An 18,183-nucleotide genomic window follows, 5' to 3' on the forward strand; every position below is an offset into this window, starting at 1 on the left:
GGAGGAATATTAAAATTTTCCAGCTAAGTTGGGACCTGTAATTCAAACCATTTCTCAGCCAATTTGAAAACCTCCTGACTTCATTTTGTACAGACGTTGGCCTTGCAACAGAACAGGCTTATGATAGTCATTTCGGGGAAAATGAGTGACCCACTGGGCCTATAAAGGCTTGTACAAAATGTGCAAAGTGAAAAGAGATTGAAGAGGAAGGCTGAGTAGTGATTCAAGTGGTTCCATCTGGAAGCTCACTGAGGTAGGGTCTCATAGCCTGTTTTTATAAATAAAGTTTTATTGGAACGCAGCCACATGTGTTCCTTACTCATTGTCTATGACTGCTTTTCACTCCAATGCTAGAGCTGAGTGGTTGCAGCAGAGACCATATTGGCCTGCATCTAAAATACTTACCAGGTAGCCCTTAACAGAAAAGTATCACCAACCCCTGCTCTTGTAGAATAACATACCTTTCCATGTATGTGGCATGTAGCCTTCTCTGGAGACCCAGGAGTGAGTCCTCTGTATGATTCATTATTCTCCCACCTCGCTGCTGACACTCGGTGGGACCCAGGGCAGATGTGGCATGAGCAGATAGTCACTCTGCCATTTGCTGGTCCCTGTGCACCAAGGGCCAGAGTTCCAATCAGTTGGCCAGGCATGGCTGTGAGAAAGAATGTTCTAGAGCCCTTAGGGCAGAAATTCGCCTCGGTAATGAATATGTCACTTGCAGACCTCACTTTTGGTCTTCCATTCAATTAAAATCAGTGGATATTTATCAAGGACATCCTCAGTCATTTCTGTCTAGGTTTATTCCATTCCCTTCCATCTCTCCCTCACGACGTCACAAGGACCTCAGTTTCTGTTGAGTTATCACTAAACACTGGGAGCAGGTCCACTACCCCAGGCAGCTCCACTGTGTGTATCTGTCTGTCTGTCTTTCACACACACACACACACACACACACACACACTGCTGACTGCTCCAAAGATATTTCATAGGCTTAAGTACCAGTTTCTACTGATAGCGGTTTAACTCATTGTCATTACTGAAATTAGGATTAATAGCAACTCAGGTTTTCAATGACTTATTTGTGCCAGGGACTGTGCGAGGAGTTTCTCATTGATTCTCTCGTTTTCTTCTTACAACCACACAATGAAAGAGGCCCGGATGGTATCTCTACTCGTGAGCACAAGGGCCGGGAGTCCAGGGACTTGCCCAAAGTCACACAGAGCTACTGAAAGGCAGAGCCAGGCTTTCCACTGGGGTCTGCTGACACCAGCTCACCACTTCCCTTCCCATCCCAGATGTTTTGCCAGGCCCAGGGGACCTAAGATCCAGCCTGTCCCAGCAGCGGGTGTGGCTCTCTGGTAAGTCCCTGGGGACTTTTGGGCACTCCTCGTGCTCATTGGCCTTGGTCGGTTAGATTCTCCAGCTGGTCTGCTTCCTGGGCCTGGCCAGGGTCCTTCACCACCCTCCCCACCCTGCTCAGCGGTCTCCACTGCTTGCCAGCAGTCACTGGGGATCCCTGCAGGTAGAGCAGAAATACACCAACACAGCCTTCCTTTTCTGGTCGGGAGCATCCTTCTGAAATCTTAGGTCCCTGCAGCCCCAGGTACCCCATGGCAGACTTCCTGCTGTGCAGAGAGCATATTCATTGAAATTCAAGGCAGACAGGAAGAAAGAATGAGACTGGAGTCGTCTGCCTTAGCAGGCCTCAGGACCATAACCGGAATGTAAAGGTTAGGGCAGAAATTCGAGACAGCCTGGGATGAACAGGACCTGCCTTGAGACCTGTGCTGCAAGCATCATGCTGATCCTTTACTGCACATGTGCATGTAGACATACCTCTCATTTATGATTTACGCCTCACACCATCTCTGCCTGGTGGTTGTTAGCCTCATGTTATGAATGAGGAAACCGAGACTTCTGAAGTTTAAGGGACTTGTTCAAAGTCATCAAGCAATTGAAATTGAACTTGAAATTGAAATCAGGCTGACTCTGAAATCAGAAGCCCACACATCCTCAGCAGACAATGAGTGGAGAAGAGCTGCCAGAGTAGCTCCAAGGACACACAGTCCAAGGTGGATTCTATCCACAGAGCCAGTGTCCATGGGCAGGTCACTCAGCCCTTCCGGGTAGTACTTCCTGATTCGTAAGGAGAGGATAACTCTAGCCAGCCATTCCGCCCACAGCACTGGATGGAGATGAATTGAGATTACACTCTTTCAGAATTTTGCAGCAGCTGATGTTTGGCGAGGGAGCCATTGGCCCCTCCTGAAGAGCTCTGGTTGTTTCTTTGTCCAAGTGGATTTCCTGCACATATGGCAGTTTTTGTTTTCATTTTTATTCATCACAACGTAATTGCACCTTTACATGTACTTTGTAAGTACTGCTACTCTGGATTAACCATGGTCATAGAGAGAGACCTACCCATGGGAGTCAATGTTAGGCGATCGCGTGGGAATTCAAATGGGGGTTTAGCCCTGGCTGTGTCCTTCCTGTCTTCCCTCACTGCCTCCCACCCTCTCTTCTCTCTTTCATTTCTCATACATTTACTGAGCACCTAATATGGGTAAGGAGCTGGGCTAGACACCATGACATGGGTGACGATGGGTTACACCTAATCCTTGCCATCAAAGTAAACAGCCTGATTTTGAGTGTCTGCTGTGAGCCAGGCTTATGCTGGAGACTTTCATGGGTGCAAACTCAAGTTCATTTTAGAATCACAGCTGTCCTCTGAGGTAGGTATCTCTCACTCCTCTGTTCCAAACCTCCAATACCTTCCCATCCACTCAGAACAAAAGCCAAACTTCATCCAGTCTCCCTGGCGTCTCTCCCCTCACTAATGTCATCCACCACACTGGCACTCAGGGAATATCTGTTGGGTCCCTGAATGTCACACCTGGACATCATGGAGTACTTCAGTGAATACACTTCGTCAACTCTGCACAGAGAAATGCCATGGAGATGGATCCTGCCTCAACATTGTTAAGACTCAGTTCTTCCCAAATTGATCTCCACATTTGATGCAATCCCAATCAAAATTACAGCAGATGTTTTCATAGAAATTGACAATGTAAATTCTAAAATTTACAAGGAAATCCAAAGACCTGGAACAGCCAAGAATCTTACATCAGAAGAGCGAAACTGGAAGGCTCAGATTACATGGGTATCATGAATTCCTACAAAACTACAGGAATTAAGAGAGTGTGGAACTGACATATAGACAGAGACAAGATGTCACAGAGTCAGGAAACAGGATGTTTCTCTCAAGAGCAGGTTACTTATATTTTCAAATCATATGCTCGATACATTTCCAAGTGAAGTGCCTCTATGTTTAAAGCAATGGGTTCAATTGTTAAGCTGATGAAAGTTGAATAATTATGTATCAAAGGCTAAAAACAAGGAAAATAGTGTGGTCATTGTACTTTTTGTGATTAATAATTGCATCTACCATTTGAAATTTAGAGATTCTTCATCTGGTAAAAAGGATATCTGGAAGTTGAAGAAAAACATGGTGTATATATTTTGTGTAGATGTGAATAACAACAGTTGAAAAATAAGTTTATCACTACCTCATCCAGGTGACTAAGGTCAATATAACAGTGATACCCCCGGTTAATACTCTTTTTTTTTTTTTTTTAAGATTTTATTGGGGAAGGGGAACAGGACTTTATTGGGGAACAGTGTGTGCTTCCAGGACTTTTTTCCAAGTCAAGTTGTTGTCCTTTCAATCTTAGTTGTGGAGGGCGCAGCTCAACTCCAGGTCCAGTTGCCGTTGCTAGTTGCAGGGGGCACAGCCCACCATCCCTTGCAGGAGTCGAACCGGCAACCTTGTGGTTGAGAGGACACGCTCCAATCAACTGAGCCATCCAGGAGCTCAGCGGCAGCTCAGCTCAAGGTGCCGTGTTCAATTTTAGTTGCAGGGGGCGCTGCCCACCATCCCTTGTGGGAGTCGAGGAATTGAACTGGCAACCTTGTGGTTGAGAGCCCACGCTCCAGCCAACAACTGAGCCATCTGGGAGGCAGCTCAGCTCAAGGTGCCGTGTTCAATCTTAGTTGCAGGGGGCAGAGCCCACCATCCCTTGTGGGACTCGAGGGATTGAACTGGCAACCTTGTGGTTGAGAGCCCACTGGCCCATGTGGGAATCGAACCAGCAGCCTTTGGAGTTAGGAGCACGGAGCTCCAACCGCCTGAGCCACCGGGCCGGCCCAATACTCTTGATATGATGTGATGAGAAGGACATTTAGCACTGTGGGCTTCCTCCTAAAAACGCTTATGCCTAATCTGACCATGAGAAAAACAACAGACAAACCCAAAATGAGGGACATTCTACAAATATTCCTCAAAATTGTCAAGGTCATCAAAAACAAGGAAAGTCTGAGAAACGATCACATCCAAGAGATGCCTAAGGAGACACGACGACTAAATGTAATGTGGTGCCCTAATCGATGAGATCCTAGAACAGAAAAATGACATTATGTTAAAATTAGGAAAATATTAATAAAGTATGGACTTTATTTAATAATAATGTATCAATGATGGTTCATTCATTGTGACAAATGTACCATACTAGTGTAAGGTGTTTATAATAGAGGAAATTGGGTGCAAGATTTGTAGGAACTCTCTCTAATGGCTGCATTTTATGTAAATCTAGGATTGTTCTAAAATAATAAAGTTTATTTTTAAAAACAAGTCTATCTTAGAACCCTGTAAGTAAATAGAACTGAACAGAGATTCTGCAAATACACATAGGATCACACAAGATATTTGACACAAGCGCCAATGCAGGTCAATTGGGAAAGAAGCATCTTTCAATAAATGACCCTGGAGAAACTGAATATCCCGATGGGGGAAAAACTGATCCTTGGTCACTGTCCTGCGCCACACACAAGATTTAATCTGCTAAAATGAAAGAGTTTCTAGAAGAAAACATAGGAGAATTCTTCATGACACTGAGGTGGCAAAGATTTTAAGGATACAAAAATCACCATAGAATAAAAAATATATAAATTACACCTTATCAAAATTAAAAACTGTTCATCAAAGACACCAAGAAAGTGCACAGGCCAGCCACAGGCTTGGAGAAAATATTTTTTTACAATATCGTGTATCTGGCAAAGTACTTGTATCCAGAAGAGAGAAATTCCTACAAATCAGTGTGATGAAGAAAAACAGCCCAATTTTTTTTTTTTTTTTCAAAAAAAGGGTGGGGGGAGAAATGGGCAAAAACCTTGAACGGACACCTCACAAAAGAAACCAACTAAATGGCCAATAATCACATGAAAAGATACTCAATGCTATAAGTCATCAGGAAAATGCGAATTCAGATTCCAGTGGGATCCCACAACACACCCACTAGAATGACTGAAATCAAGAAGACTGACAATACCAAGTGTTGGTGAGACTGAGGGGCTACTGAAATTCTCATAGGCAACTGGTGGTGCAAATATAAAATTGTGCAGCCACTTCGGAAAACAGTTTGGCAGTTACGAATAAAGCAAGAGTATGGCTACCCTGTGATCTAGCAGTTATACTCCTAGGTATAGACCTCCAAGAGAATGGCGCTTATTTCCACCAAAAGACTTCGATGGGACTTACCACTGGGGATGTTCATTTTGGCCCCTAGTGAAGGGGGCCAACCTTCTTCATTTATAAAGTTATTATTTTTCTTTTGTAATTAATAAATCTCTTGAAGAGATGCTTTGAATGGTGCAGATAACCTGATTTTTCCTCAAATGTTTGCCCATTCATTTTAGCATCCATCGGTGGATTGTTACTAAAGTGGACGGATGGTGATTTTCTATTTCCCTTATTCCTTCTACGTTTATTCATTGGAATTCTTCTGTAAGGGTCACCTGTCCTCCCCCCATATTATTTATTTGCTTAATTATTTGTATCAGTGTGGACTCATGAATATTTAGTTTATTCTATAATCTATCATTACTTATAATCTGTCGTTATTTTATCAGCCTCTCATACTTATTGTGGGTTATTGTTTCTTGAGTGTGTAGTTACTATATGCAGATGCCTAAACTTCAAATTTGGGGCAATGTAACAAGGTTTAAAAAGACTCCGAATAGCTTGTGTTCCAGAAAAATCCAAGGAACCCAGACTGGAAGAGCTGCTAAGAAATGTACCTTATTGAGGGAGCTGGGTCTCCTCCCTGTGCCCCTCCACACCTCCCTACCCTCGTCTCTGCCCCTGGAAGCTCCCCATGTGGATGACATAAACAGGCTCCCTGCCTCTGCCTTCTGAGTGGGATGGCTAGTGGGAAAAACACACGGGAGAGAGTGAGGTGAGATGTTTATTCCCTTGGCTCCCTTCTTACAAGGTTTCCTCAGGCTGGCTGCATCCCTCCACCAAATGTCACCTCCCCTGTATGACACACTGCTTCCAGGTTTGGGTCACCATTTCCCTCTGTCCCTTCACCCTTAGATGTGTTAATAGCTCTGCTGATACCAACCCCAGGTAACTACACCATCCCCTTGCTCCCCACCTGAATCTCTACAAGCAGCCCCTTTGTAAATAAGCTCTTCTTGAAGTATCCTAACCATCCCATCTGATCTGGATGGAACCCTGGCTAATAAACCTCGTGAATGTTGAACCCATCTAGAATATGTGGTTATTCAGAGTAAAGACTCTACAACTTCTTTCCACTGTCACTCTGGGGGGTTAGTGACATCAACGGTTATTTTCTCAGCGCCACACAGAATCTCCTCTGCCTTCATTTAAGCTCATTTTCTCTTCACTGGCACTCTCTGGTCATAAAAAAATGGCGGCTCAAAATCCTCATCGGAACTCTTGATATCATTGAGAAAAGCCGTTGTCAGCCCTTAAACTTCTCTATGGTTCCTTGCACCTGGCCTCCCAGGACTGACTTTCTTCCCCTTCACTGGCTTCCCGTATGCCTTTGGGCTCCTCCAAATCCTCCATATTGTGAAGTAAAAGAGGAACTCAAAACTGCAAGGGGGTACCCCCATGTTCATAGCAGCACTACTCACAGTTGTCCAAAGGTGGAAGTGGCTCAGTGTCCACTGATGTACGAATGGATAAACAAAAGGCGTGTATACAGACAGTGGGATATTATTCAGCCTTAAAGAAGGAAATTCTGACACATGCTATGACATGCCGAAGCTTGAGGACATAATGCTAGTCACAAAAGGACAACTATTGTGTGATGCTACTTATATGAGGTACCCAGAGTAGTCAAATTCACAGACAGGAAATGGAAGAGTGGATGCCAGGGGCTGGGGGAAGGGGAACGGGCAGCTTTTGTTGAATGGGGACAGTTTCAGTTTTGCAAGATGGAGAGTTCTGGGGAAGGAGGTGGTGAGGGTTGTACCACAATGTGAGTGTATTCAATGCCAGAGGACTATAGGTTGAAAATGGTAAATTTGGTTATGTGTACTTCACTACAATTTTTAAAGTAGAAAACCAAAACAAACAAAAATACATGGGGAAGGCATGGGCTACCACAAGTGTGACAAAATAGTAAGGACCTGGAGCTTCTGTGGCAGGTGCTACCAGGGAACTTGGCTTAGGTGTCTTCTCTCCACATAGGTCAGGTAAGCAGAGTGGCTTAGACAGGGGCCAAGTGACAGGACTCAGGCAAGGAGATGGGAAGGGTGGGGAAGAAAAGCAAGTCGGTGTAAATCATCAAGGTGCACAGATTCAGGAAATGTTTAGGATAAATGGACATAAATCAGAGAAGACGTGGTTGATAAAGAACAGCTATTAGTCATTTGTAGATGTTCCATTTATGACAAAGCAACCCCAGTCCTCCAAATAGCATTCCAAAACCTCGGGAAAGTGGACTGGAGCCCGGCCCACACCCCATCCAGGTGCTCTGTTCAGGGCACCTGGTAAAGGGCGTGGCTTGGCGGGGTCCTCGCTCAAGTCCTGGGCACGTGGCAGCCACCAGCTTCCTTGGAGCACAGATCAGAAGTCGTGCGTCATTGAATGATTTGACACCGCATTTTTCATGTCTTAAAGCTTTTGAACACATTCCATCTGGAGAAGATGAAGCACATGCCTATTTGCAAATGTGTTAACCCCATTTTAATTATGAGACAAGCCTCAACGGCTAAACGGCGTTTCTGGAAAATGTATCACTAAATATGCCCTCCTTTACTGAACGGGGCATGGATGGAAGCGGGGTCTGCGGCTGCAGAATTCCTCTCCCTCTGCGGGCTCAGACCTGTGCCTATGCACGCAGCAGACCGAGGTCCCAAAACTAAGTTATGACAAAGCAAGAATCATTTGCCCCTGTGAAATTTTTCATCTAAAACTTTAAATTTGGAGAGTAAACGTTAGTGCGTTGGCGAAGTGCTGGATTTGGAGATTGACTTCAGGCCCTCTGATTTCAGAACAGAAGCATGTGGGCAATGATTCAGCTTCTCCGTGGTCCCCACCCTTATCTCAGTCACACTGTCCTCTCTGTCCCCCCAACAGACTCTGGCCTCGTGGGCACCCTGAAAGTGTTTCTGCTTGGAGTGCTGGCTGGAGGGGGAGCGCACAGGCAGGCAGGACTCCGCACATGTGTGAATGAGGAAGGAAGCAGGGATGTGGCTCTGGGGACTGAAAGATCACAGGCCAGCATGTGACAGAAGAGAGAACCAGATCAGTGGGTCTGACAGGCATTCCGCCAGCGGCCTGAGAGAGTAGAATTCCAGGCAGTGAGGTAGCCTCTGATGACCTTGGGCTCCAAGAACATTCCTGGATTGTTACTTAATTTTCACATCTGTGTGCTTTGACTGTCTAGGGAAGTAAGTGTAAGTGTCTTAAAGGAAGGGCTGTGGGTTATACTCCGTTGGGGCCCCCATTCTGCCAGGCTGCATGGTAAGAGGGGTTTGTGTATGTGAATGAACAGATAAACAAGTCAGTGCTCTCCTGGACGACGTCATGGGCAGCCTGCAAGTGAGAGGCTGGGATACACAGATGCTTCATTCAGCTGGGTCTAGATAGAGGTTCTCACAGTGTGATCTGGGGCGTCCGCCACATCAAAATAGTTTTCCTCATATTAACATATTATCTGTCTTTTTCTTAAAATTAAATTTATTGGGATGACAATGGTTAGTGAAGTTACATAGGTTTCAGGTGTACAATTCTGTAATATATCATCTATCTATCACATGGTGTGCTCACCATCCAGAGTCAGTTTCTCCCTTATCTGCTTTTTTTTTACTCCCATGAGTGTACAGTGGGCTTTTCCAGATGCTCCTTGATATCGGACGACTTCGTCGCTCTGATGCCTAATGGAACGGCTGCTTTCCATTTAAGATGTCTCCGTTTTAACCCACATGCGCCAGGGCTCTTTGAAGCTCTCAGTAATTTTCCAGTGTGTAAAGGGTTGCCGGGACCAAAAAGTTTGAGAAGTTCTGGGCTAAGGCATGTGGGTTAGATAAGAACAAAATGAGGAGAACCAGAAAGACCTGTGAGAAAGGCTAGAAGCAGAAGGTAATAATTTGTTTGTTTGTTTGGTTGCAGGAAAACTGCATAGAAAATCTAATGGATGAAGATGAGAAAGACAGGGCAAAGAGGTAAGAGGAACGTCTTCCTGCCTTGGCGGTGTTGTGTGGTCGGCCAGTCAGAACCCGGTTTGTCCTTGCTTGGTCTAGGATGAAAGCCCCAGCAAGACAGGCGGTGGGGACATGCCCTCGGTGCCCACCCTCTTTGAAATATTGCAGTGCTCCATTAGAAAAATTAGACCAGCTCCTTCATTGCCCTGAAATTACTCATTGTCTGGTGCTTGCCAAGTGGTTCATATTTTTAACATATTCATGTGTTAACCCTGTTGACTCAGGTCTCCTGATTACTGCTTTTCCAGGATAGACACTGCCTGGCAAGGCCGTCTGACTGGAGCCAGACAGGCCTGGGTTCAAATCCTGGCTCTGCTGTCGGGGAAGTGTCTGGCTTTGGACAGCACTAGTAATAATCACTCCCACACGCTGACCACGCAGCAATCACCTGCGCTGTGTTCAGCATTTCCAGATGCGCTGTCTGTCTCCTCACCTGTAAATGGAGATATTCTAGGGACCTTGCACAGTGGTTGGGTTGACCAGAAACACTAGCTTGGGAGCTGGCGTGTCAGAGCTCTTCTAACCTTATCAGTGCCTAGTGCTTCACTGGGACATTTATTGAATACTTACTGTATATGAAGTGGAGTCATAAACTTGATAATTTGAAGGTAAAGATTCCAGGTAACATCTAGTCGGATGTTATCAATTTCATGCAATTCAGCCGAGTTGGTCGTTACTATGCTAGGTTCTGGAGAATAAAGACGAATAAGAGGCCTCCCGCCCACGAGGAGGGCGCAGGTGAGTGTAGCAGTTAGTAGGTAACACAGACATCATTTGGCTGCAGAGGACAGGCCCAGCACACAGTGCTGTGGCAACATGGGATGCCCTTTCTCAACCGACAGGGCTAGCCTGCTTCCTCCAGTGTCATTCTGCTCCTGCCACTGTGAGTGCATGGCAGGTCCCTCCATCCTGTGATAGCCCCTCGTGTGCCTACATAGCTGAAGGGTTTGCCCATTTCCCTTCACAGAACCCACTGCCTGGTTGTTGCTTACAGAATCCTGCGCTTGCAAATAGTGGGGCCCTCAGAGATCACTCAGTTCGGTAGCTCCAGGGGTGTCTGTTCTTCCATGTCACCTGGGGTGGCCGTGCAGCTGAGAACAATACATTCCAGCCACTCCAGGCCTGCTAGACCTGAGTTTGCAGGGCACAGGGAAGTCTGTATTGGCTGTAAATTTCCCAAGTATTTTCTTAACAACAACAACAAAAAAAATCAGAGAGAGGAGAAATAGCTAGAGGTGTGGGGTGGGCATGGAGTGAGGTTTATGGAGGCTGGGAGATCAGCACTGGGGGTTCATCAGATCCTTACCTGTCCTTTTCCATGTGTTTGAAATCTTTCTGTAATAAAAGTTTAAACCAACGATAATACGAATAACTCCTCAGCTTGTTCTGAAGTGACAGGCCCTCCCCTTGGCATTGGGAAGCATGGTTCCCCACACAGTACTTTACAGACTTTAGGCCACAACCTACGAAGGTTGCAAACTCTGCATCGTCCCAGGCAGCATGCAAATGACCCGATTAGACCAGTCTAGACCAGAATAGAACCTTATTGCCCTCTCTCACTTGCAGGCAGCTTCCAGTTCTCTCCTCTGGGATTCTTTGTCCCTTGGTTCCCTCCCAGGTAGCTGTGGATAGAGTGCTGGAGGCAGAGACCTGAGCTCCATTCCTGGCCAGCCGTGTCCTAAGTGATGAATTCCAGCAAACCCTTTCCCCTCGCTAAGCCTCCACTTTCTGACCTGCCACACCAAGCTAATCATTTCTGTCCTGCTCTCTTGTTGGATTATTTTAGAATCAGTCACAAAATATACCAAGATACTCTTTTTGAAGCGTATTAATTGCTGCATATGCGTGACAATGAAGGACACTTTATATGAATACATTTGCAAGGCTTTCTCATTAGTAATAATGAAAAGGTCAATGGTGGTGGCCTGCGTTCACTGAGTGCTTCCTTTGTGCCTAATGCTTTAGGGCAGACATACTGGGCTAAGTACTTTCATATGCATTATCTCATATCATCTCCTCAACATTACTTTGAGATATGTATCATTGCTAGTCCCATTTTACAGATGAGAAAACTAAGGCTCAACAAGGTTGAGTAACTCATCATCCTAAAGCTCTAAGAAATGGAAGTTAAATACAAGCTTCCTAAACCTTAGACTCTGTTCTTCTTCCCAGACCACAAGCGAATCCCTTCATATCAGAACTAATTCAGTCTGTCTGATAGGCCCAGACTGAGAATGGTGTCCTGATGTGACTTTGGAGTTCACAAGCATTTTGTTTTGCCATCATCATCGTTAATGTCACCCCGGGCCCCCCAATCTCAGCCCTGCCTCTCTACTGCACTGCTTACCTTGAAATCAAGAAGAGCGGAAATGCAAGTTTTGGCTTCATCATACTCAGGGATCATCAAATACAGACTTTCCAATCAACTCTTGGCTGAAAGGTCTTAGAAATTAATCAGATTATATGCAGTTTCTTTCTCCCATGCCTATTTGTTTTGAGCTGGGCGCACCCACACCCCAAATTTGGAATCCTCCCTGTACAGATGCTGGGGTACTGAGGCTGCTGGCCCCCATTCCCCTTCTTATCCTCAGATGGGGACAGGGGTTCAGAATGTTTGGCAATACCCACATCTCCCCAGCAGAACAGCAGCAGTATACCCTCAGGAAACACAGGACAAAACAAACACAATCCTAAGACTCTCCATTTCAAAGCCTCTTGTTTTATAGTGTTTTGTGGAAGCCACATGGGGGGCCCTTCCCTTAATTCCACCTGGAGGCCTGATAGGAATTATTTTCACTCTCAGGGTATTTTTGAGGAGATTAGAAATGTTTAGCTTCAGATCAAAACACTCATTGTCTCAAGAAGACATGCATTGTATTAGGCAAGGTTTTCAAAGCTTTAGGGAATTCATGGTTTATATGGAATGTTGATCAAGTTTTCTGAACCAGGGCACGGTTGCACTTTCTTCTGTGAATTTCCACGTATACCCAGTGAATATTAATTGAGTGTCTATTGTGTATTCAGAACTATGTGCTGTTTTCTTTAGGGAAGATGCAAAACACATGGTCCTAGAACTAAAAAAGGAAACTGTTTGATGGAGATAATGAGGTTCACCGTTTCCCATTTTGTGCTCCAGTCCAGACATGTCTTTATAATTCTGATGTGACATAGTTCTGCAGGGTGTGTGTGTGTGTGTGTGTGTGTGTGGTCATCCAGGAAGTGCTGTGGTGCAGAAGGAAGCACACAGCTTAAATTCAGATGAGCATGGCTTTGATTCTTGCCACTTTTACTTTCTGTCCTTGGATGAGTCACTAAACCTCTCTTAGCCTCAGTTTCTTCCTCTGTAAAATGGGGGTGGTAATCACTGCAGCTGCTTCCTAGGGTTACTGCAGGAATGAAATGCAGCCGTGTATAAGCCCCTAGCACAGTGCTCGGGAGAAAAGCTAAAACTTAGGGAGCACTCCCTGTGTGTTGGCAACAGTACAGGTATTAACTCTAAATGTGCCCTCTAAAACAAGTCAGGGCCATGCTTTTACTGTTTCTCCCTTTTAGAGAGTCTCAGGGTTCCTCAACACTTTAAAGGTGCTAAAACTAGGATTAACAAATAAACAAAAATCTGTTCCATTTCATGGCACTGTTCATTTAAAATAATTATTTGGAAAAAAATAATAACAACAAAATAAGCTTCTCTGACCATGGTCCTTCCCATTTCTCCAAATAATTCTTCATGATTTTCCATGGAAGACCATTTGCCCAATACTGTCATGTAATAGGTATCTCAATTTTCCCCCCATAATTCTTGTATATTTTCTTATACATAAAAAATGCAAAAATAAAATCGAAAAATGCTAAAATGTTTAAAGAAGAAAATAAAGATCATTTACAATCCTCACCATATTCCCTTGACATAGGTTCTTATGAGCCCCATTTTACAGTTGAGAAAGCTGAGGCTTAACCGATCACATAGCCAATCAGTGGCAGACAGGGATTCAGATTCAGGCGTCAAACACTAGAGTCTGGGTCCCTAGTAGCTTCTCATGACAGTCCCGGAAGCTGCTCCTTTAGGTTTACAATGTGCCCACAGGACAGGGACAGAAAGTGCCATCGGGAATCTTTGCTTCCCAAAGAAAGCACAGTTCTCTAACTGCAGTGTTGTAAAATACACCTTGCTCCGTGTTTTGATAGAACTGAACACTAAGAAGAAACTGTTTCATGTGAGTGAGCCTCTTCCTTTAATCCAATAGTAAATGAGTAGTTCATTAGCATTAATGAAAATTGCATTATCCCCGATGAGCTGGGAGTTCTGTTTCCACAACCCTGTGGAGGGAAGGCGGGTGGTGAGTTTAGAGCTGTGCTGCCTTTTGTTAATAGGGATAGTACCTGATTTAGGGGGGACTCGAGGGAGTGAATGCTGGTTCTCAAACACAAGGGAAATGATTTTATTATACTTTGACCCAAATCCTTAGTCCCAATGCTGATAAAATGATTTAAGGAAGAGGGAGGAGTTACAACACAACAAACATGGAGCCTATACATATGCTTTTGCAGAAGGAGGTGTTGCAGAAGGAAAAGCTTTAGCCATTGGAGACTGGCTATTTCTTCAGGTTCCCTCAAGGAGTCGCAGGGTGGGGGTTGTTGATATAGACCAATAACCGAGACCATTCCATCACTGTCCTGGAAGTATTTGTTAACTGAGTAACATGGTGAGCAAGTGGGAGATAAAAACCAGAAGTATTTATTAACTAAGTAATGTGAGCAAGTGGGAGATAAAGAACAGGTACATAGCACTGCCCTGCCCTCAGAGATCTTTTAGGCAAGCTACCGAGGCGTTCTCGAAAACAAGCGTAAAGGAGAAAGAACAGATTCTGTGGGGTCTGTTTGGCAAAGCCGGGGTGATGATCAGATTTGTAAGGTCTGTTTTCCAGTGTTCTCTTGTGGAGAGTAATAAGGTTAAGAGGAGAGTCTGACCTTGTTTTACTGTTTCATTTCTCTGGATGTCCATCCTATAGGTGTGAAAGGAAAGCTTGGTCCAGTCCAGACAGGTTGTAAGCTGACACTTGCTGACACCCCTGTGCGGACTCCATGCAGAATGGAAAAGCCTGGCCCCGTGCGGGGTATGTTCATGTTCCCAGCCTGAGCCTGTTGTGCTAATTTTGCTGTGATTTTCCTTTCATAGGCTCTTGACTGGGTGTTACGTATATCATCTAAGCCCCAACACAGGAAAAAAAAAAATGGCAGTAAGAAAATGTTGAGGCTTCCTTTCAGTTTGTTTTATTTGGTGATTAAGGCGGCAGCAGGCATTTTGAGAACAGGAAGTTATCAGGGTACATAATCATTTATATTACCCTGCAGTTTCCACATGAGTGAGTCTGGATTCCAAACAAAGAGAGAAGTAGCGCTGCCCTTGCAGGCAGCGTGCTAATTCTGACTGTGGCCCAGTAAACAGCAGAATAGAAAAGGAGCCTCTCTCTGTGAGAGGCTTTTGGCTATTATCCTGGTGGGGTCCTTTGGTTGGCTACAAAGAATTGTCAGAAAGAGAAATGTGTGCCTGGTAGGCTTAGAAATTTGGGACTGTCTTAGCTTGGGGATACCCAGAACCTCTCAGGGGGCATCTGAGGCAATGGACAATTTATTAAAACCCCTCTCAATAATTCCAATAAATTTGAAATTAAAAAAGGAGGATTGGAAGTCCACCATCTTGAAAATGCTGCCTTTCTTGAGAAAAGGCTAACCATTCCTTTTAGAATTTCAGCGACAAGTTCCTAAGGATTGTGCTCCAGTGAAATTCTCATTGTATAACCGTTAAGTAACAATTGCTAGGAAATTAGGCCAGCTTTCCATTTGGGCCCCGACACTTTCTGATAACTCTGGTTAAGAGGAAAAATGTCCCCATTACATCTCGGGAGAAGAGAACCACCTCAGCTGAACTCAGTCATTCCCACGCACTTCATTCACCAAGTCTCTGCAGTAAAAAAAAACCATACTGAGTTTCCAGAGCTCTCCATGAGATGAGGGTGGCACCAGCCTAACCCGTGGTGTGACTTTTCTCCCCACACACCCAGATGACACTTTCTTCTTGAACTGAGCTGCTGATGGCTCCAGAGCTCAGGGGTGCTCCCGAACCTCACTGCCTTGGTGTGCAAGGAAATGAGGTGTGTACCTGTCCCAAGGACCCAGGCTTGGGTATGGAGGGGACCACACTGACCTTAGCAACCTTGCTTTACACCAGTTTCCCAAAATGTATTCTGAGAAACACTAGTGCCAGGAAATGCCCCCTAAAACAAGTCGGTGCCATGCTTTTACTGTTTCTCCCTTTTGGAGAGTCTCAGGGTTCCTCAGCACATTAAAGATTGGGATTAGAAAATAAACAAAAATCTGGTCCATTTTGTGGCACCATGCATTTAAAATAATTATCTGGGAGGAAAAAAGTAACAACAAAATAACCTCTCTGGCTATGGGCCTTTCCATTTCTCTGAATAATTCTTCATGATTTTCCATGGAAGACCATTTGCCCAATACTGTCTTATGCAATAGGTATCTCAACTTTCCCCCCATAATTCTTGTACATTTTCTTATAGATAGAAAATGCAAAAATAATTGAAAAAGATTGAAATGTTTAAAGAAGAAAGCAAAAGATCGTTTATAATCATACTACCTAGAAGTAGACAGTGTTAATATTTTGACCTCTTTCCCATCGCATTTTTTTACCTTTCTATCGAATTTTAACAGGAATACTCTTATGAGCTCTTTGTTAGTGTGACTGAGCAGACTCTAATTTATTCTCCCTGAAAGTTCACCTTTCATGGACCAGACTGTCTTAACATAGAGGATACTAAAAATGTGTGGAATACCTGTGAGCATTGCGTTACCACAGTCGCCTCTCTGGACACTGGCAGTGAGCACGTACTTGGTATATTTCAATCCTACAAGAAATTGTGAGCTCCTGCTGCAACCACAGCTGTTTCATGTACTCCAAAAGACTTTAGTAGAGACCCTAAAAGGAGCATAATGCTCATAAGCCTTCTCAGACAGGTTCCTTTTGCTCGGTTTATAATACTCACATTTGGGAGGCCTAGCTGCACCTTTACCAGTGTCTGTCTCATGTGTAATATGGAACTAATCAACCCAGTTGAAATATGCCTGATCTGGAAGGAACCTCGGACATCAGAGAGTCTAAGGACATCAGAGAGTCTGTTAGGCATTAACAATCCTGGCTATCTGCTATTGGGTAACAAACCACTCCAAATGGACAGCATCAACGCAAAGGCATATATTATGCTCATGGGTCTTCAACTTGGGCAGGGCCTCGCAGAGAATGCTTGTCCATGTGGCCTCAGCTAGAATGGCTCAAAGACAGTGGGCTGAAACCGTGCGAAGACATGCTCATACTCATGGCTAGTTGTCCACGTTGGCTGTCAGCTGGGACCATTGCTCTCCGCACGGAGGTGTGGCTTCCTCACAACATGTGACTGGGTTCAAGGGCGAGCATCATGGGAGAGAGAGCCAGGAGGGAGCTGCATGTCCCTTACTACCTGGCCTTGGAAGTCAAGCAGTGTCACTTCTGCTGCATTCTATTTGCTAGAAGTGAATCACTGAGGTTAGCCAGCCCATACTCACAGGGAGAGGAATTAGAAAATCCCCATGGTGGGAGGGAGCGTTTCAGAGAATTTTCAATGCTCTGGTTTATAGTCACCATATTAATGTCGTCACTATTTTATAAGAGGAAACTGAGGCTAGCATGGGTGCCCAAACCTACCCTCAGTGGGTAGGGAAGCGTGGGAGAGCTGTTGTGTTGGGGTACTAGAATTCCATGTTGACGTGCAGTGGTAGTTCCTTTTGACACATTTTTAATGTTAGATCATACCAGAGTGATACACTCAATACAAGGGAAGGAGGCCCTGTCCACTTCATCAGTCAGCCTCCTCATTCTCCAGGAGCCACCCAGGAATGTGTTTCCTCGAGAGTCTATTATAATAACTTGTCCAGGTCACCTCTATGTTTTCCGCAAAAGGGCCTGTTTACAGACCCTACCCTCCAGCCATCAGAATCTGTGTTCCTACCTGTTGATTCCTATGGGTCGTCGACATACTCACTGAGAAAGGTGTGAGAAGATAAATGGAGGACCTGGACCTGGGTCAGATGGAGCCAGTTTACTCCGTCTTATCTGTGACACTGGATACAGTTATAAACGTGGGGGAAATGCATGGAACAGCTACTTGAGAACCCTGCAAAGACGATATCAGAGGACAGATTGGGGAAGTATAGGAATTATACATACCACTGAACTGGCCATGAGCTCACCATGCTCTTCCCTCCAGTGTCCCTTAGCCTTGACTCATCGTAGCCCCAAACCCAGAAGCAGGCATCTGTGCTGACAGAGGACCAGGAAAAGCCTCCTAATGCTGTGTGAGGAGCAGGAATAGGGTCTTTAATGCTCACACAAGTGAGAGGAAATCTGCACTTCTTTGTTCTTTCTCCATTTCTTTGCACCCTGTAAGCAATCCTCTGACAATGGTAGCAGCAGTAGCAACAGCAGCAGAAATAGGAACTCATAGGAAACTAAAATGTTGAAGGAGGGAAATCTATCTCTCTGAGCAGAAGAGCTGT

General features: G+C 44.8%; 1 protein-coding gene across 1 annotated transcript in view; it reads left to right on the forward strand.

Annotated features, from left to right (window-relative positions):
- NPAS2 (neuronal PAS domain protein 2) overlaps positions 1–18,183 on the forward strand; it is a 144,852-nt gene that overhangs the window by 61,515 nt on the left and 65,154 nt on the right. Inside the window, exon 2 of the mRNA XM_019753869.2 lies at positions 9,485–9,537. Within this exon, the coding sequence (XP_019609428.2) occupies positions 9,506–9,537 (32 nt within the window). The 5' untranslated portion in view covers positions 9,485–9,505. The remainder of the gene's footprint in view (positions 1–9,484; positions 9,538–18,183) is intronic.

The sequence above is a fragment of the Rhinolophus sinicus genome, linkage group LG05 (genome assembly GCF_036562045.2).
Source record: "Rhinolophus sinicus isolate RSC01 linkage group LG05, ASM3656204v1, whole genome shotgun sequence".
Classification (NCBI taxonomy): Eukaryota; Metazoa; Chordata; class Mammalia; order Chiroptera; family Rhinolophidae; genus Rhinolophus; species Rhinolophus sinicus.